The following is a 19,420-nucleotide window of genomic DNA, read 5'->3' as shown; positions in this document are numbered from 1 at the left end:
AGATTCCGAAGTTGAGCTGCTGCAATCAAAATATAAGCCCTCACTCATAGTGTTTTGCTACCACAGTTATCGCCATACTGAATTCATCAAGTAGATTCAACGCGATCGTCTCCGGATTCCTTGTTCACACTCTCTTAGCATGTATTTCACAAATAGTCCTCATGCGGAACTGAATTAACCTTATTCGTAAACAACATTTTCTTAGTTGGCTATATTTTCCTTGATTATTCTAAAGCAGCTCACAAAGTGTCTGACTAAATGCTCATCTATTAAGATTACTGATGCTTGATTCCTGCCTGCTACAGTAGATTGAACGTTTTCTCACTAATGGCTCTAAATATGCCTCAGCTAACGACACTAATTATGAATAATGCACAGTGCACTCATGTCTACCTCAGGGATTAGTGTTCTGTCCTCTCCTTGTCTTCATTCATGTAAAAAAAAATTTCATTTGTGGTAATTCCTTGTTTATTTGATTACCGATGGTCGCGTCATTTTTTGTCAAATACCTCAATCTAATGAAGCCGCTCTGCTTCCATCTGTCCTTAACGCCGTTTTACAGTGGTGTAATAGGTAGCTGATGGAACTTAATATAAAAAATGCAAATTGATGGTGTGTCTAAAATACTTGTAATTTATATATGCACCACTTGAATGACGCACCATCACACAGCATGTCTTCAAACAAGTACCCCCGAGCTGACAACAATAACTATGCGTAATACTCATCTGGTATGTTATTTGTAATGCTAATCGTGTGCTCGTTTACCTTCGTCCTAACTCCGCCAAGTCTCCTTTCTCTGTCACACTAATGCTATATAAACCATTCGTTCGCTCTGTGCTAGAATATGTCACAGTGCTTTGGGATCCATGTCATATTTATTTCGCGCATTTGCTGGAAATAGTACAAAATAATTCCATCTTCTTTATACTGCCTAGTTGTGTCGAATCACAAGCGTCACATTGATGAATGCTAACATCAAACTTCCTACGCTCTGTTTTAGCCCTGCGACGCTTCGCTCAAGCATTTTTCACAAACTTTATCATCATCCGTACTGACGTAATTTGCTGTGGATTGCTTTCTGTTATGTATCGCGCGGTTTGGACCATGCTCATTAAGTTGACATTACATTATGCGAAAGCAACCTTTCCTATATACGCACCACATTAATCAAACGGTTTTATTAGCATTCCTAACACGAAATATTTGTTACCTTACTCATAATTATTGACATGTATATTTCTTAGTTGCTATTATTGCTCAGGTTAGCCCGAAAACATGGCGCTACACATGCGCACCAAGATTTGTTTTGTAGAATCATTTCTTGAGAAGAAAATAAATCAGTCTCGAAACTTTACGGACAAAGGTTGTATAATTGAAAACATTGCGCTGCTTTTTTTTTGTATTGATGGTAATGTTTCTGCTGTAACATCTCATATGCTGCCTCTTCATAAGTATTGATGCACAATTACACACATTACAAACATCGCAGTGCTTCTTTGTATTGGTAATCTTGTTTTTCTGTTCCCCTTATTATTTGCCTGTGTAATAGTGCGTGTTGACCCTGAGCGCAGCCTAATTAAATAAATAAAATAAACTTTGCAGTTAATTGAATCGCGGTACACACTGTAATTGGCGAAGTGTAACAGGTTTGTTTGCTAAGCGTATCCGCTTACATTGAAATATTCGCGTGGCGTGATTTCGAGACATGAACCCAAAAACTTGCAGCAAGTATGTACCGGTGCTCCAGTTACATTTCTAACGAAACCTTGTCCTGTTCAATAAAGCACGGAGGTAACGAAAATACCCGCGCATTTCGTCGACCAGTTTGGAAACTAATACCTCGAAACTGGTGGGGCATTGAAAATTCGTTCGAAGTGCGTTCGTCTAGCGAACTCACCGACAACAATTCGTCAATTGCATTAAGAGAGAGAGAGTGGACAACTTTACTGATTTCCGATAGATTGATGGGCTGCGCTTCCACGTAATATATCTAACGGAGAAAGCGTTTCTCCCAGCACCTTCCTCGGCCAGCTGGATCGCCCAGAGTTGCTGGTCCAGGCCAGAACAGACCAGCGAAGTCCGCCAATGCGCCTGAAAGCCTTCATTGGAGGCCGCCACCCCAGTATTTCTGATTAACGATGGACATACTCATAGGGTGTGATCAAGAGCCGCAAATTAATTAGATAGATTGCTAATAAGGCACCTACGGTTAATTACCAATTAGCGCGATTTAAATATTTGGGGCGTCCGTCGGTCTCGAGAACAGAGTTTTGGGTCAATTTTCTTCTTTTTGGAAACCTATGCGTAAGCGTTTTTTTTTTCCTAAGTGTTACCTGAAACACATGATATATTGATGCAGGCCGCCTCAAGCGAATTAGTGCAAATAAAATGCACAAATTTGGCTGCGATCTTTTTGTTCATTGAACTTCGTTACGAAGATTTGAGTTCCTCACATCAAAACACCGTGACACCCTGCAGGCGTAACAGATTGTGTATAAAGCATCCAGAAAAAAAAAAGAAGCGCTCAGCGCATCACGCACATTTTAGCACCAATTTAAAGTGGAGCTATCCTTCAGCAGATCAGCAACAGTCTCACCTAGTTCTTAAGCAAAAGATAGAGAAGTAAGGAAGGATTACCAGAGGCACGTCTGGCTTGACGATAAACTGTTGGGGTTTAACGTCCCAAAACCACGAAATGATTATGAGGGACACCATAGCGGTGGGCTCCGGCAATTCCGACCACCTGGGGTTCTTTAACGTGCATCTAAATCTAAGTACAAGGCCCTCTAACATTTCCGCCTCCATTGAAAATGCGGCCGCCGCGGGGGGGGGGGGGGGGGGGGGGGGGGGGATTCGATCCCGCGACCTTCGAGTCAGCAGTCGAGCACCATAACCACTAGACCGCCGTGTCTGGTTTAAGGCTTGCTACCCTACACTGGAAAAAACATTTTGATGAAAAAAGTGACAGAAGGGAAGAAAATAGAACAGGGGTCTCAAACACGCGGCCGCACATACATAACTGTCTTCGTCCAATATATATAGTTCTTGCTTCCTTAATAAGCATGTTCATTAGCTGCCGTGACAGACGTCAGTGGTCTCAAGAGTGGTCTCAAGACATTTTTTTGTGAGGCACACCATCCGGTCACCCTGTGTGTTAAAAGAACCGTGGAACAAAACCACTATATTTGAGAATCGTTGTCCAGATTTCAGTCATTCTGGAGATCATTCTGGAGAAACATGATCTGGAGATTATGTTTCACGAAACTTCACGACAAATCCCCTTCATAAATGACCCATTTATGATTTCCCCCCTCCCCCTCCCCCTTTCTCATCTTCTTCACTATCCCGGCCCAAAGGGATTTCGTGACTGGGCCCGCTAGCTGAGGTAAGTTTGAGACCCCTAAAATGTATCAGTAGATGCACGTACACTCGAACATTCACTTCAACTTTACAAGCTGTCGCGCAGCCTTTTTATGAGCCGTAGCCACCTCAAATAGTACATCGCGAAGTGGGATGCTACAACAGCACGTAAGTCTTCGATAGTCAACTCGGCATCCTGAGGATTCAAACGGTATTCGCGTAATTTATTAGGGCTAGAGATACACTGATGTACTAAAGAATAGAGCATTGCAGCACTGGGTCAACCATACCCACGTCCAGAAGCGTACTATCCTGATAATTGAAACACGGGCGCTTATATTTATTCGTTACCGAAAGATTCGGTCGGCATCGCTTCAGTGTTGACCTGAATAATTCATTCACCCCACTTTGTTCTAAGGTCCGCTCCCTGTAAGCGACTTAATCCAAGGTTGACCCAGCAAACTTTCTTGATCCAACTGTCTTTTCAGGACTTATGTATATACTTCAAGCACTGGATGCCGCATGCCAAATAGCGAACATCGTAAAGCCAGCGAAGTGCCACCGCCATCTCGTCTCATCAATTCCTTCAGCGTTCTCTCGCCTCAATAGCTTTCTAGACGATCCAGCCACTGCCAAAGCCGCATAAACAGCTGGAGAATTCGAGAGCCCGTGTTTCCGTAGAATTGCTCACCCTTCGAAGGAATGCGCTGCAGCGCACCTCCGGGATCGTCGCTGACACCTTTGTCGTAGACGCTTCCGCCGAGCGGGACAATTACTTCAGGAACTCGAGAAGAGGCGTCGAGCGTTCGCATTTCTGAGAGCGTCCGCGACATTCGACTTAAGCTTACCGAAGCTCTGCAGCTTCACAGGCGTCGCAACATGAGCTCTAATCGTCTTCGCAGGACGGTGCCGTTCAAGGCGAACACGAATGCGACAGACTTCCCAGCGCGTTAATTTCGAACAGATTAACGCGGAAACTCCGGCCCCCGAACCACCTCGATTCGTGATGACCGACGGCTACGCCCGACCGGGCATGCACGAAGTTTCATTATGCCGCCATATAGTCGCCATCACGTCGCCGGTTGCCGCGCCGCGAACCGAGCGGTGCCACTCAATTAGGGCGACAACTAGGCGTCGCTCCATTAGTTGACATCCTGCTTAACGAGCCCGACTGACTAGCAAAGCAGGTGGATGCGCTCTCTGAGCATAACGCGCGCCCGCATCCGGAACCAACGGAGCGACAGCAGACTACGCGGACAGCTTCCCTTTATTCTACTTTCTGTCCTTTCGCCGATCTTGTTCATTCCTTCTTATTTCACTCTCTCACTCTAGCTGTGATAAGGCAGACGCTGCGCCTAACGACCAGCATCGACGTGTTCCTTGCGTAAGCTTGCCAACGGGTTATCTACTTTGGTTTTTCTACCCGCGAGATTGCACTTTACCCGCACCAGCCCGCAGCGTCAACGACTCTTCAGTCGCCAAGCTTGGCTTACTTGCCGAGCATCACGGTTTGCTACGAGAAGGCTGTCGTCTTTTGCCACGGGGGCCCAGTTTTTTCGATTTTGTTGTTATTGTTGATTTTTAGGGACGAAACAGCTTCTGCTGACGCGCAGCGCTTGAGGGAACGACGCGTGCCGCGAGCGCCTTTATAAGCGAGGGAGTTGCGCCGTTCTTGATGACCCGAAATTGGAGAGATGAAAAGTTGTTTGTGAATTTTTTTATGCGACGCCTTTCGTGCGAAAACGTCCACAGAAAGAGAACAACCGTCTTGCGATTATAACTGAAGCTATCTGGAAATGGGGTGCTCCGCGGAATTGGTTTCATTTACCGGTCGGAAAATGTATCGGCAATCTAGTCAGTTTTCTTTCACGGCTTTCTTATTCTTTCCTTCGCTCAACTTTGCCAACGACCGCAACTGGATACTACATGCAGGAGGTTAAGCGCGCAAAAGAAAGGTATGCATAACACAGACACCCGCTCACGCCCTCGCGGGAAGCGGCAGCAACACGGCAGTGCACGCGCCGCTCGAGGGCTTCCGGACCGAGTAGCGATCGCAAGTGCTCCCCGGCAGCCTTTGGAGGTGACATTGAGGTACACGAGTGGGAATGGGGGGACAGAATGACCAGATAAAAGGACCTCACAAAACGTACGTTGTATATTCCCGTCACCTCACCCCACAATTTACCAAAAGAGGCAGTCTGTCGAATGGCGGCGGTTACAAACTAGGACGTATCTGAATCCTGCGCTCTCGCACATCAAAGATCCGGATATATATCAAACGGGCAAATGCAAAGAAATGCGAGTCCAGAGCCACTCTGGAGCATATACCATGGGAATGCTGAGGGATAAGTGACAATAACGAGCTCACACACAAATATGTTATAACTGCGACAGTTCGCGCTCATCCTGTGTATACTTGTGCGCTTGTTTCGTGCGTCCTCCTTTTTGTTTGAGCAGCGCGCTTTAACTGTCGAGCTATGAGAGTTGTTATAGTTCACGCTCATCCTGTGTATGTTCGTTCCGTGCGTCCTTTCTGCTTGAGCAGCGCGTTGCAAGTTTCGAGCTGCTTCGCGTGCCAATACATTTTTTTAAAGACGATAGTCTTTCTTGGGGAACTTAAACGCAGAAATTTTGGTCTGTCTGTCTTTCTGTTTGTCGGCACGTCACTCGATTCAGCCACCCGGCCAAAGTTGAACCACTTGCTTACCGCCCAACAATCTTGAACTGGTACGGCTGTTCATACTTGTGAACATTGTCGATCAAAAAGTGAATATTACGCATATCTGAGGCGCAACATCATTAGGTAAGTGTTAGGTGGTGTGTTCCTTTAATAGAAAAAACATAGATACGCAATTTTAAAGACCCTAGTTTCTTAAGCTGCGCTGAAAGTGCGACTGCGCTGAAACTTGTCTTCCTCCGTGCCCTTTGCACAAGCTCATGTTGTGCTTCGGTTTCGGTTCAGTATTGCATTGTACGAATGACAGGGGGCGCCCTTCTGGCATTCCTGTTTTACCCAGGCGACGTGTAAATAAGAGTTTGTGGAGAGTACTCGTTGAGTGCGGACGTTTCTTCTCCTTCGGCGCATCGCGCCCAAACCGCGTATTCGGGCTGGCCGGCGTCCCCGACGGTCGCGTTGGTCACCGCCGGTCTTCGCCTGCCGCTGCGCCGGGACTACCAGCCCGCAACACGGCACTCATGTTTCCCGACGTATTGCCAGATGGCGTCCACATCTCACGCAGCGCCTCTTCTATCGTCTTTATACGACATTTGCAGCGAAGCACGCAGATACGCGGCCAATTTTTTTGCTATTGCATTCATTCATTCCATCGCCCTTGGGGCGGAACAATGCACAACAAACGCTCAACTACGTCTGTGAAGACACGTTTCACTTTCGTGTTATATGATTCCTATGTCAGAGGAATCAGGCATGTTTTTTTTTTTTCTCTTTCTTTCTCTCCCACTCTCTTTCACGTCTTTCACGTGCTCCACTTCACCGAGTTTTCGTTTAACGCTCGCGCCTGCTGTACTCGGTAGTGAGGCTTGTCCAATTCCTGTGGCGCGTAGCCGCCTGTGGAGTTTTTCGCAACACCTGACAAACTACGGCGAGCTACACTCTAAGAAAAAAAAGAGTATGCGTGACTCTTTTCGGAGAGTTCTGACTTGCCACGTATAGGACTCTCTTTAAATAGTCACGGTGACTCTCTTGGTGGGTCAGGGTCGGCTCGCTCTAGGAGAGTCCCCTGACCCTCTAGGAAGAGTGGAAAGACTCTCATCCGAAGGATAACGTTACCACTTATAGGGAGTCAGACGACTCTTGCCGGGTAACACTCCTACGGGGGTTCAAGTGACCCACACCGAAGCGTCAAGCGACTCCACGAGTATTTTTAAGCTACTCATTTGACCTTTGCTCTACTTTTGCGCGACTACTGTTTAAATAGTGGAGTATTCATTTTAAGCATGTCCAATAATACTTGCCGTTCTGCCCAGCGACTGCAAAAAGAGAATAGTTCAGTTTTAGCATTATTTTAGTAAAACTCGTCAAAACAACACATATTTTCCAGCAAAGTTATATAGAAAGCGCGAAAAGATGTATTTGATTCCCAATTAAGAAGCTTGGGTACTCCTCATTTACAAGCTCCTCTGAGTATAGCCCAACTAGAATGTGTGACTGATGTGCATAGTGCAAAATAAACTGCAGAAATGGCATCATGTTTCAATCTTTATTCCTTATGATTAAGAATAAATCAAAAGTGGTGACGGCTGGAGGTCTCAGACTTGTGGCTTGCTAGGTTGTCGCTCCTGTTCAGCGTGAGCACCATGCAAACGGTATCTGAAAAGCAGAACGTGATATTATGATGAGAAAATGAAAAGTGCAGTAATGGTTTTGCAAAACCTACAAAATAAGTGGTTCACATAGACACAATGAAGGAACGAAAACAAATTTTCACGTAAAAGGCGCGGGAACCTCGTCTCGCAATAGGCACTGGCTATACACGAATGAAAACCACTTCTTTTCTGAGAAATCGCTTCAAAATTTGGTTTCAGAATAAACACGGTTTTGCGCCGGCTTACCCCGACACCCAACACATCCTCCGGCAGTCAGGGGCACGCCGTGAGCGGTTACTGACCGCATGTTTTTACAAACGTAACCCATACTCAGATAAACACATGCAAGTACGAGGGCCCGAACGACACCCAGCTCGTGCGGACGCCGTCTACGTCGAGATCAGACATGTCATATGCTAGAATTAGCACACATACCTCCCACAATCACGTACACTCACTTGATTCCGTTATAGCGTCATCGCAGATGTTAGCAAACCATGAAAACAGCAAACAGAAACGAAGGAAAAAAGTGCACGGCGACGGCCCGCAACAACGGGCGCCGTCGAAAGTCTAGCATTTTCGCCTTACCGGCGAGGCGTGTCCAACTTGAATGACTACCGCATACGTTCTGGAAGCCACCGTACTATATCTGCACCTCAAGCTACCGTCTTTAAGCCAACAAAAACCATTATATATAGTGCGTCTGAGCGTTCTGCACACCGAGGTTTTTTTTTTTTTTTTCACGTACCCACGCGCGGAAGCACGCAGCACACTCAAGGTCGATGGAAATGTTATTATGAAGTAGACTAAAGTGCATCTCAAAACGACATCTTGCACCTTCAGTAGTGCAGACACAACGTGCGATCAGCAAGAAATGACCCTTGATAATTGTTTGCCTCGCTCACTTTATGGGAGCTTGTACAGCTACGCGCATAACGGTGGCAACTCGTTAACTGACGGCTTTAGTTGGGCATCCGCAACAGCCCCGCGGACACGGGCTGCTGTTGGAAATGGCTGGCAGATAACTTCCGCAGAGCTGCTGCAGACGCCCAGCTAAAGCTGTATAATTAGTGCCTACGAAAGCAGTATACTCACCGTTAACTGGCGCCCGTTGTCCGTATCCGCAGCTCCATGAATATTCCGCCCTGCAAGCGTCACTTCGTGCGCGGTGCCGGCGTCAACACCACCGAAAACGCGCATGAACATGAAACTGATGAAACTTCAAGACACGCAACCAATGCAACCCGCGCAACCAACGCGACGCATTCCAATAGCATAGACGAGTAGACTGAGACGACTGAGAGAGAAGGCAGACGCGGCGCGTCACCCCGGCGCCAACCCCGCCTCCGTTGGCGAGCAACGCGCCACAACGGCGCCAAAGGGCAAGCGCGCGATATGTATGGCGTATTCGCAATGCCCACGAACTATAGGTGGCGCGCCGTGTTTTTCAATATGGCGCCAGGAGGAGGGTCAACCCGTTTGTTAGCATAGGAGCAGATAGGACGTGCGGACGTACGGCCGTGCCACTTTCACCGGATGAACTCATGAGCTGCGCTGAAATGGATATGAGACTAAAATACTTTCCCAAACCATGGAGAGTGCTAAGTACTCGCCACCTAATTATTTGCTGCGAAGTAAAGATTATATTCCAGCTCCGTTACCGTGCATAACGATGCTTTGTGAAATCCTGTGCGTGCTACATAAACCTGTATGAACTAGAATTGACGTATGAGCTGAACGGCACTTCGAGGTAGTACTTACCGAGCCTGCCTGACGGATTTGCCGCAGTAGTAGGCCGCCAGCGAGTAGCGCCAACGCTGCTGCGCGTGATGATGTCTTGCAAACATAAAACTGTTCTGTGATAATACCCCGTCGTCATTACTTGCGCAGTCGAAAACACAGAGTTACGTCTTCCACGGAGCACAAGCATTTAACATGCCATTCAGCAGCGCTTGTGTCACAGCCATACTGAGACTCTAGCCGTGTGTACTTCACTCGCATGTTGCAGGTTCGATCAGCACGATCGAAACATGAATATCGAAAACAATAAACACGTATGCTTTTCGCAACGTCGAAGAAGTTCGCCGAGAGGCGTGGATTGTGGCCGTGACTGCACGTTCCATCGCTCTAACCATTTCGCTTCGCTGGTCGAGCTCGAGCGTGTTGGCGGCATGCGGCGCTCCATAATATCCACAATAATTGTGATACATGCAATGCACAAGAGGAACTATGCTTTTATTTTGATCTCGCTCAAGGATATATTATACATTAAATACAATCAAAGTGACTTACGAGCGTGAAAGAACATTAACGCACGGGGGGACGTGAAGTGCAACTCGCTCCTCGTGAGTTAGCAGCTGGTGGTTCATCGTCGCTGTCACTCTCGGTGCTTTCACAGTCTTCTACGTCCAGTGAAAAATCCTCGTCGTCAAGGTAGTTTCTTTCTACATCACTGCTGAAAGCAATCTGAAGAATTTCCTCCACCGAACGACTTCGACCACTCCGCGTCACCACGTTTACAATTAGACAGACGTCTGGGCGCGGAGAACGTTTTGCTCTCAGACCGGTCAACAAGCAAATCGCTTGCAGTGTGCTGCCACCTATCAATAAACGTACAAAAACAAGCGGCGCAGCAGTGGCTTGGAAACCCGACACGCTGGCGAAGGACGGCGTGGATGGAAAGCGTTCGCTCCACGAAAGGCGTCGAGCAGACGCGTCCTCGAATGATTGAAACGTCGCTCGCACGATTCGTAACAGTGGTTTGCTGGCAAAGGATAGAGGCCCTATTTAATGTATCGCCACTTGAGATTGCTCAGTTATACATGAGCACATCGCGAGCCTGCGCGACCTCCCTCCCGCGTACAGTGTTATGGGACTCATGCACTACAAGAAACAATGACCAATTATATATGCAAGTAAAACAGGGTGAGCTTCAACTGAATATGTCAGACGATAACATTTAACTTACCTACGTGGCTACAGAAAGCCTCGCGAAGCTGATAGTATGTGTACACTGTGGGCTAGCATTGAAAGCGCGAGTTGCCACGTATTTTCACGAAAACTTCGCGTCTCGCAAGAACGAATCAGATTTCTCGTGTCACGGAGGGCCCGGTTTGTTCACTGATGAAGGGAACGTGCAAAGTCGTAGTGTTCCTTTCTTGCCAACGCGTTAACACTGAGGCTAGCACAGTCGAACAAGGGAGCGACTGCATAGTGCCGCCATTTTGTCGTCTACTAACCCTCCTCGAGAGGACGCTCCTGAATTCCGCTCGGTGGCGCGACAGTCTATGGGCATTGCGAATACGGTGGCTCTTTCATGACGGAAGCCAATCGAAACGCGCTTCAGGAGCGTCCAGTGACTCCTTCCGAGCTGCGAACTCTTTTTCTCTGCCTGTACCTTCCAAAAGGGGTCACATGGACGCCCGAAGAGAGTCACGGTTCCATGACCCTCTTTTGACTCTTTTTTTTCTTAGAGTGTACAAGCCGGTTCCACGCCTGTGAAATCTGAGTAAACAGCTGAGCTGGCAAGCAGGCGCCACCAGCTGCCGAACGCTGGTGGAGTTCTTTATTCATCGTCTTCATTCGTCTTTCTTTCGCCTTTCTTCCTGTCTCCTCCTTTTCCTTCTCCTAACCCTCACATCACAACTCCTCGCCCTCACTTCCCTTTCCCACCCCCTGCTATACAATGATGTACATGGTTATGCTATGGTTTACCCTCCTCCCCTCACTTCCCTTTCCCACCTCCTTGTTATACTATGCATGTCTATGCTGTGGTAGGAGCTGCTCTCTGTGGCGCACATCCGCTGAGTTTTCTTTCTACGACACCGGCATTACTCCGACCTTAAACATTAGCTCCGCTTTTAAAACGGGGGTGACCAAGCACAGTGTATTTTCTCTGACGGATGTTCCTAATGGCATTGTGCGTTCGCGCTTCATATACAGATTATTTAAAAACCACCGTGCTAGCTCTGGTTAGCCTGCTAAGTTCACTAGAATGTCAAGTTAGTATTAAGATAAATCTTTACACAATAGAACCGATTTAATATTCGTTGTCATTCATTCACGTCCTTTAAGCAAACTTTTTCGGATTCACAAAACATACATCTCTATCGGTACTTTTCAAACGTTTGCTGGAAATGTTTACAGAAAGGACGTGGTGTAAAAGTGATTTTTATCAGAAAATTTGGTGAAGCATGTGTCGCAAGGCCCTCAATACTGTTGCGTACTATCGAATTAGGTTTCCTCAGGGCCAATCACTAAATCTCCCGTTTTATTTTTGTTTGGAATCACAAATTTATTTTCATGGGTATATATGCCTGTGAGTTCTTTAATGAATCTGAATTGATAATTAGTGCTGTGTAGTGTGCTCCTTTTCTGCGTCCGTGTTTTTTGCGCTGCGTTTATTGATGCTACTGCTTACGATGTTTACATACTATCTGAAGATTTCCCAGTGTGATATTCTGCCAAATTTTCCGTTCCTTTCTGTTTTTTTTTTCTTTTAGTTTACTAAATATACACGATGGAAATCAGCACAATTTGTACAGGAACTCTGGAATAGCTGCCTCCCTTTTCAAAGTGGCATTCAATATCATTGCAGCACGGTGTTCATTTCATGCGGCTACCGTTAGAACTGTCTGTGTTTACAAGTTCTTCTTCTCATCTAATTTAAGAGCAAGCTTCCAAAGCAAACATTTCTTTTATGTCTGATTCAGGTTTGAAACCTACAACACCAAATTGGAACTTTCAAGCCCTAGCAATCTTAGAAACAGACGCAGGCAGAAAAAAAAAATCACAGCATATCCACGGAGTGAATGATGATGAGTGGGCGAAGCTGCGGTGGTTCATCGGTAAACCGTGAATCTTCCGTGAATTCTGCCCAGTACATCATCACCGACGTGAGATCGGGCGCGTTTATACTAAAGGTTCGATGAGTTGTGAAGACTTGCAGCTCACTTTAATTTTACATGTACGCTGTGAATTTTCATTGTTTTGAAAACCATTGCTTCAGAAAACATCTGGCGTCTTTCGTTAAGCAGCTGGCGTCTTTTTCGTTTTGCTTTAGAAACATCTGGCGTTCTTTCGTTTTGCTTTTAGAAAATATCTAGCGTCTTTCGTTGGTTTATTTCATCAATCAACGGCGTTTTGAACAAAATTTTTATTGTTTAATCACGCACAGGAGAAATCTCACCAGGCACTACCTTGGAGGTAAACAATGGCTGCTAATGGGAATGAGAGACAGAAGAAGTCGGCTTTTAGCTAACACTTACACTTCTACTAATGTTTCCTACTGGAACATGCCAATGGCTGCTAATGGGGAATGAGAGACAGAAGAATTCGGCTTTTAGTTAACGCGCACGCTGCGAATTTTTTATTGTTCAACAACGCACAGGAGAAATCTCCCACCGGCACCACCTTGGAGGTCGAGATCTGGTACTAGCGTTACGACTGGTTACGCACTACTACGACTACGAGGGACGAACGGGTGCCGCCTTAAAGGGACCGACAACTGCCCGGAATATGAAATGAGTTGACTCCACTGATGTAAAGATTGTCCGTCGCACTGACTCAAACCAACCCTGTTTTTTTCGTGAGAGATGGATTTATATTTTTATTTCTTAAATGAAAGTCGCGAAAAATGACTTGTGGCGCCTCTGGCGGCAAAAACATGAACGATCCGACGAAGACGGCCACGTGACCGTTGATTACTGTACGCGGTCGACGATTTTTTTGTTAGTACTGAAATATTGTTCGTTTCTTTATATTAAAAGGTACTACTCCATAAAAATGTACACATATGCGTCCGTTAGTAGTACGCATTAAATTAGCGCTGCCTTCGCATGACGTATTGCTCAAGTCGCGCTCGTCAGCGCGACTTGAGCAACTTTTCAGCGTGCTCATGCAACCGTGAACGCAGTTTCCAGGTCGCTAAGATTTTATAGCGACATAGTTTTGCTGCCTATACTTTCTCTCAGAAATGACGCGCGCTGCTATTCGGTGCGGCCGTGCATATGCACAGTTACGTTTTCGATTACTTGGCTTGGCTCGTGTATCGAGAGAGTAACGACGCCGGGACAAGCCATCCATGACACAGGCGCAGGCAACCTCGGGCGCAGGCGCACAGAACGCTGTACAAATACCGGGAAGGTGTATAAAGCCATACATCTCATTGTAACAGCTTGCTATTTTCAAAAATGGTTGGAAAGCTCAAAATAAAGGTGGTTAAGCATAGTTACAGTAACTCCTGCGAAAGCAGAACAACGACAGCTTTCACAAGGGCTAGCGGCATCGCTATCAATTATCAGCGTTGCTGGAGCAAGCCTCCATGCGTGTTTGGAGCCTTTCAGATCGAAAAATACTGGCTATAAAATAACTACGTGCTTTTCGGATAAACCACTGCAGCTACAAACGCTACGAAGGGTGAGCTTCCTGTCGCGCCGTAAAAAACTGGGTCGAGAAAAATCAGTTGTCGGTCCCTTTAAGGAGCTTCGCCCCTAAAAGAATTTTTTTTACTGTATTTGAGATAAGTTGTGCTCGTTTTTCGCAAAGCCTTCGAAGACCAACAGACAGGGGAAAAAATGGCGCTTTACGTGCGTGCTTTCACACCATAAAAAAAGGTTGCAATAAAAAAAATGTTTTTTTTTTTGCTTGATTCGCGCAGAGTTACTTCGACTGTCTCGAATGAAGGAATGGTAATTTTAAGGGCTCGTTTTTCTTTGCTATACACAACATTACTTTGAACTAACAGACAAGAAACAACAGGGTTTTCTTGTGTGTTAGTTGTCATTGTTCGATTGTCTTCTATTACTTAGATACTGAGTACATACTGTTTTTCTGCATCGATCTGTCCATGCTCTTTTACCAGTTATCGAACAAGCTTTCGTTGTCTTCATTTTCCTTGTAATGTGATATATCTCAAAAGTAAAAGTTGTTTACTGCACGTTTTGTTATCCAAGGAACCCGGTATCGCCAGCGCGTCACAGCGTGCTGAGATCGCGCGTAACACTTTTGTCAAAGAATAAAAACACAAGCTGGGGAAAAACGCTCCAGTTTGAAATTGTATTTGTCACTGGCGCGGCAGTATGTTTCTCTCTGTCAGTAAGACACTTCTTGTCCGTGCCCCCACTGCTAACTGTTACTGTCGTTCTGCTCCCCTCCACCCCCCCCCTCTTATTTTTGTTTGTCTGCGTCAGAGTTTCCGCTTTGTCCGTACGTCGCCAACGATACGGAGCAGCGAGCGAATAAATCTCGTAATTTTAAGACAAACTGCATCTCATGCCTCCTTTTGTTAGCAAACGGACAGGCTCCTTTTGTCACGGCAGGATTTGCAGCTCGCTGTTGAGATAAGCGTAGAAAAGGTTCGAATTTCCAGTCGGTTCAGTTGCCCATCTGAGTTCATTTTATTTTTCGCCATTTCACTGCTTCTCCGTATTTTGCTTCTGTTTTAGCATTTCTTTCAACAAAGGCTACCTTCCAGCGCGTGGTGTTAAAAGCGATAGCTTCCAGCATCCACCGTAACAGCATTGCGCAATGCGTACAAGACGAATTTGCTCTTCTGGTGTGGATGCGTTCGCTGTATCGCTCTCGAGCCAAGAACTAGCGTCATGCATCGCGATAGTTTTCTTTAGGCAAACCTTGCTTCGCCTGCAACATCCCGAGTTTGACGTGACTGCTGTTGCGCACGTAGGTCCCTTGTGACGTATATAGAAACCTATACGAGCGCTGTATGCAGGTACACCCGCAGTCTGACTCATAACGTCAGGCGGCAAACAACCCCAGCTCCACGTGACGACTAGTGGGGCGTGGCGTAGCTCTGTGTTAGTTTGTAACAACTTCGTCGCAACTCTCGTGTATTCCTGTACTCTTCGGAAATGTCTGCGTTGCGCGAAATGCTCCTGTAAACGTAATAAACTGCTAAAGTTGAGTTGCTGCTGTACTTCTGCAGCACTTTATACATTAACAAATTGCAGCAGTTTTCACAGTTCAGCGAATTGTGTAAACTGCTGAAATTCAACGTACTGCAGTAGTTGTGGTTCATTGAAAACGACACAAAATTTCAAAATTGCTACAGCGATGTTACAAATACTCTCCGATGATTTAGTGCAATTCTTAAATGCGCATTCCGCTCTCCTGCTTACTGACTGCACTTAGACCGCATCGTGTGTAGTCTAACCGAAGTGCGTACTATACCTTTTTTGAGCGCACAGTTGCAGCACCTAATGCACTTGATCGGTCAGGTGGCAGCACCGGCGAAGGGTTGGCGATGAAGGTCATGTACAGGAGTGGTCAAGATTTCCCAAGACGTGATCCCATGTAATCATGTCGCAGCGCTGCCTGTGAACTTTTGACCACCCCTGTACTCTAAGTTGCGTCAACGTACGCAACTCTAAACGCCTCGTCATCAGCTTTACTTTGGCATGCTTCCTCGACCAACGCTTGGAGGCGCTGCCTCGACCATCCGCTCCATTCGCTTGCATTCTCGTTGCGACGAACAAGAGCGTAGGGCGTTTCACTACTGGCAGAGGGTTTCGGGTTCAACTACCGCTCACGACAACCGCATCGAGGGATGGCAGAATGCGTAAAGACCACTCGTACTAACGAGCACAAGGTGGCTAGCCGAGAGCCCACCACTGCGTGCTTCCCACAGACTCAGTGTTGCGTTGGCACGTTGGACCTAACCACTTTGCATCAATCAATCAATCAATCAATCAATCAATCAATCAATCAATCAATCAATCAATCAATCAATCAATCAATCAATCAATCAATCAATCAATCAATCAATCAATCAATCACTAAATAACTAGAACACCGTTACCACATCCTCTTGGCTTTCTTTTTTTCTAAGGCGGAAGCCTTAGACGCCTCATGAAACGCGAGTGACCGTCGGCTTCAGCGGCGGCGTCGTTGTCAACACGAGTGATGCAAAAAATTATCATCACGAGATGAAGTCACCATATGACGTCATCATGACATCACACGTCTTCAAAATTTGTGACATCGTCATGTCGTTACGTGATGGCGTCATCTCATACATCGTCGCTTAGTCAATGGTTGGCCAATCCCGAAGGCACTGCAAAACCACGTCAGGAGCGGAAAGAGGGGGGGGGGGAGGTGGATCAATACAATCGAGTGAAAACAGAAAGAAGTTGGCTTTCGCCTTCCAGTCGTCTTAGGCAAATGGATAAGGGACCGTGTGACTCTTTTTTGCTCAAAGGACACTAAAGTGAAACACTGAATTTGTTTATACTCATAAATTATTCAACAACTCTATTCTCGCTAATACAGACATCATAGGTTCAACAATAAGAAAGACCTCACGGTCAAACTTTAATTGTCGTTTTAGCCCCGCCACGGTGGTCTAGTGGTTATGCCGCTCGACTGCTGACCCGAAGGTCGCGGGATCGAATCTCGGCCGCGGCGGCTGCATTTTCGATGGAGGCGAAAATGTTTGAGGCCCGTGTACTTAGATTTAGGTGCACGTTAAAGAACACCAGGTGGTCGAAATTTCCGGAGCCCTCCACTACGGCGTCTCTCATAATCATATCGTGGTTTTGGGACGTTAAGCCTCAGATATTATTATTAATTGTCGTTTTAACTTCGCGCCATTATCTCAGCACCTGAATATCAGTGTGACGTCTGTGTGAATATCAGTGTGACGAGTTGTTAAACTACAGAAGAGAGAAAAATAGTAGAGACAAAATGCTCCCGCCAACAAACAGAAACACAATCGCGTTTTCGTGGTTACACTATTCGTAATGTTGCATGCTTACAGCACGCGCCTTGAGCATAAGCAATAAAAAGAGACATGAACTTTAGATTGATACAATTACTTGTCATTGTCGTGGGCGGTTGGCCTATGTCCCAAAGAAATACATTCTAAAAATATAGATAGCTTTCGATGTTAGATTACTCGTTACTTTATACTTTGTTGTGAAGTTGGAAACCACGAAGCTATGCGAACATACCCCATTCGTTGCAGTGCCTCCGCATTGGATCAAAGAGCCAGCAGAAACTTCAGCCGTTGAGGGACACAGTGCGAGCATGGACTGCGTTGCCGATGGCCACCCAACACCGAGGGTCACGTGGCACAGAGGAGTCGGTGAGTGACTACGTCCTTCTGTATATGTCTTTGTCGTCACCTCTGTTGGACGAAAATTTGTTACATTACACGCATATCCGTAAAAGAATACGTATAGTATAAGCAGCGCGGGTGCACTATCTCGTCTGCAGTAATGGTTGTTACAACAGAAGATAAGCTCATTGTGTTGGCGCTATTGCTCCATCCAGCTCTCAGTCCTCCTTTTACTGAAGACTGGCGCCACATTTGTGTATTGTGTAAAAGTTAACAAGAACTGCTCAGCAACTGTTCAAGTGTCACGGTGTGCTTTCAATTATCTTAAGACATATGCTTAGAAATTATTTACATGTTTCTAACATAACGAAACAGAGAATTCATACTCTCTTTCTCGGAAGCAATTGCTAGACGGTGTAAGCAGGCAAATCAAAACCGTCGCAGACAAAGCAATTGTCGAATCATCATCATCATCATCATCATCATCATCATCAGCTGTCTACGCCCACTGCAGGGCAAAGGCCTCTCCCATGTTCCGCCAATCAACCCGGTCCTGTGCTTTCTGTTGCCACGTTATACCTACAAACTTCTTAATCTCATCTACCCACCTAATTTTCTGTCTTCCCCTCACGCGTTTGCCCTCTCTTGGAATCCAGTCAGTTACCCTTAATGACCACCGGTTATCCTGCCGACGTGCTACGTGCCCGGCCCATATCCATTTCTTCTTCTTAATTTCAACTATGATATCCTTAACCCCCGTTTGTTCCCTGACCCACTCTGCTCTCTTCCTGTCTCTTAAGGTTACACCTATCATTTTCCTTTCCATCGCTCGCTGCGTCGTCCTCAATTTAAGTTGAACCCTCTTTGTAAGTCTCCAGGTTTCTGCTCCGTAGGTAAGTACCGGTAATTGTCGAATACGCGCACATAAATACGCATCACTCGCGAGAAGACAGCGTATCCGAAACAGTCTATATTCAAAAGACATGACTGATATCTAAATTGGCGCTGTTGTGAACGACGCTGTGGCTCCAACGCAGAGCTTGACAGCTCTCTGACAGCATTCGTAAACGAGAAATGCTCGTCGTCCTAATGTCAGCGTCTCCATTCACCAATTCGTGCTCTTCCAGAATGATGAAAGACTGAACGAATCACTGTGCTTTAACTTCAACACAATGTTCTGCAACTTTCGCATTAAACGCGTAGGGCAAAGCAGGGGGATTGATTATGTTTCTCGTGTTTTTTGGCTCTGTGATTGACGTCTGTACATAACCTTTCGGAGGCCTCATTAAACGATGTACAGTAGAAGACGAAGACAAAGTTGCGAGCGTATCGCAAAAGACAAATACCTTGGTCGGAAGTTGCTGCAGTGCTCTGCTTTCGTCTTCAACAATCTCTTCAGTCTGTAAGCATCTATTGTATCCTTGGAGCAGTAGATTCCCCTAACCGTTAACATGAGATCGCCATCGATAACCTACGTTGTACCGTACCACCTCTAAATTTTTGTTCATACGAAGAGCGAGCCTGTCGCCCTGATCAATACCTTTCATTTTAGAGTACAGCTCTTGGCGCCCGTTGCTGCGTTGAGCGGCGTCTGCCGTCGGCGTAACCGATAGAACGAACGAGCACGAGAGCAAGCAAACGCGGGTCTTGTCGATTATC

The 19,420-nt window shown here is 46.2% G+C and overlaps 1 protein-coding gene across 1 annotated transcript in view; it reads left to right on the top strand.

Annotated features, from left to right (window-relative positions):
- Nucleotides 1-19,420, top strand: part of LOC119395016 (Down syndrome cell adhesion molecule-like protein Dscam2) — a 132,968-nt gene that overhangs the window by 65,578 nt on the left and 47,970 nt on the right. Inside the window, exon 12 of the mRNA XM_037662309.1 lies at nt 17,669-17,788. Within this exon, the coding sequence (XP_037518237.1) occupies nt 17,669-17,788 (120 nt within the window). The remainder of the gene's footprint in view (nt 1-17,668; nt 17,789-19,420) is intronic.

Source organism: Rhipicephalus sanguineus, chromosome 5 (genome assembly GCF_013339695.2).
Source record: "Rhipicephalus sanguineus isolate Rsan-2018 chromosome 5, BIME_Rsan_1.4, whole genome shotgun sequence".
In the NCBI taxonomy this organism is placed as follows: domain Eukaryota; kingdom Metazoa; phylum Arthropoda; class Arachnida; order Ixodida; family Ixodidae; genus Rhipicephalus; species Rhipicephalus sanguineus.
This window is presented reverse-complemented; position numbering and strand designations above follow the sequence as displayed.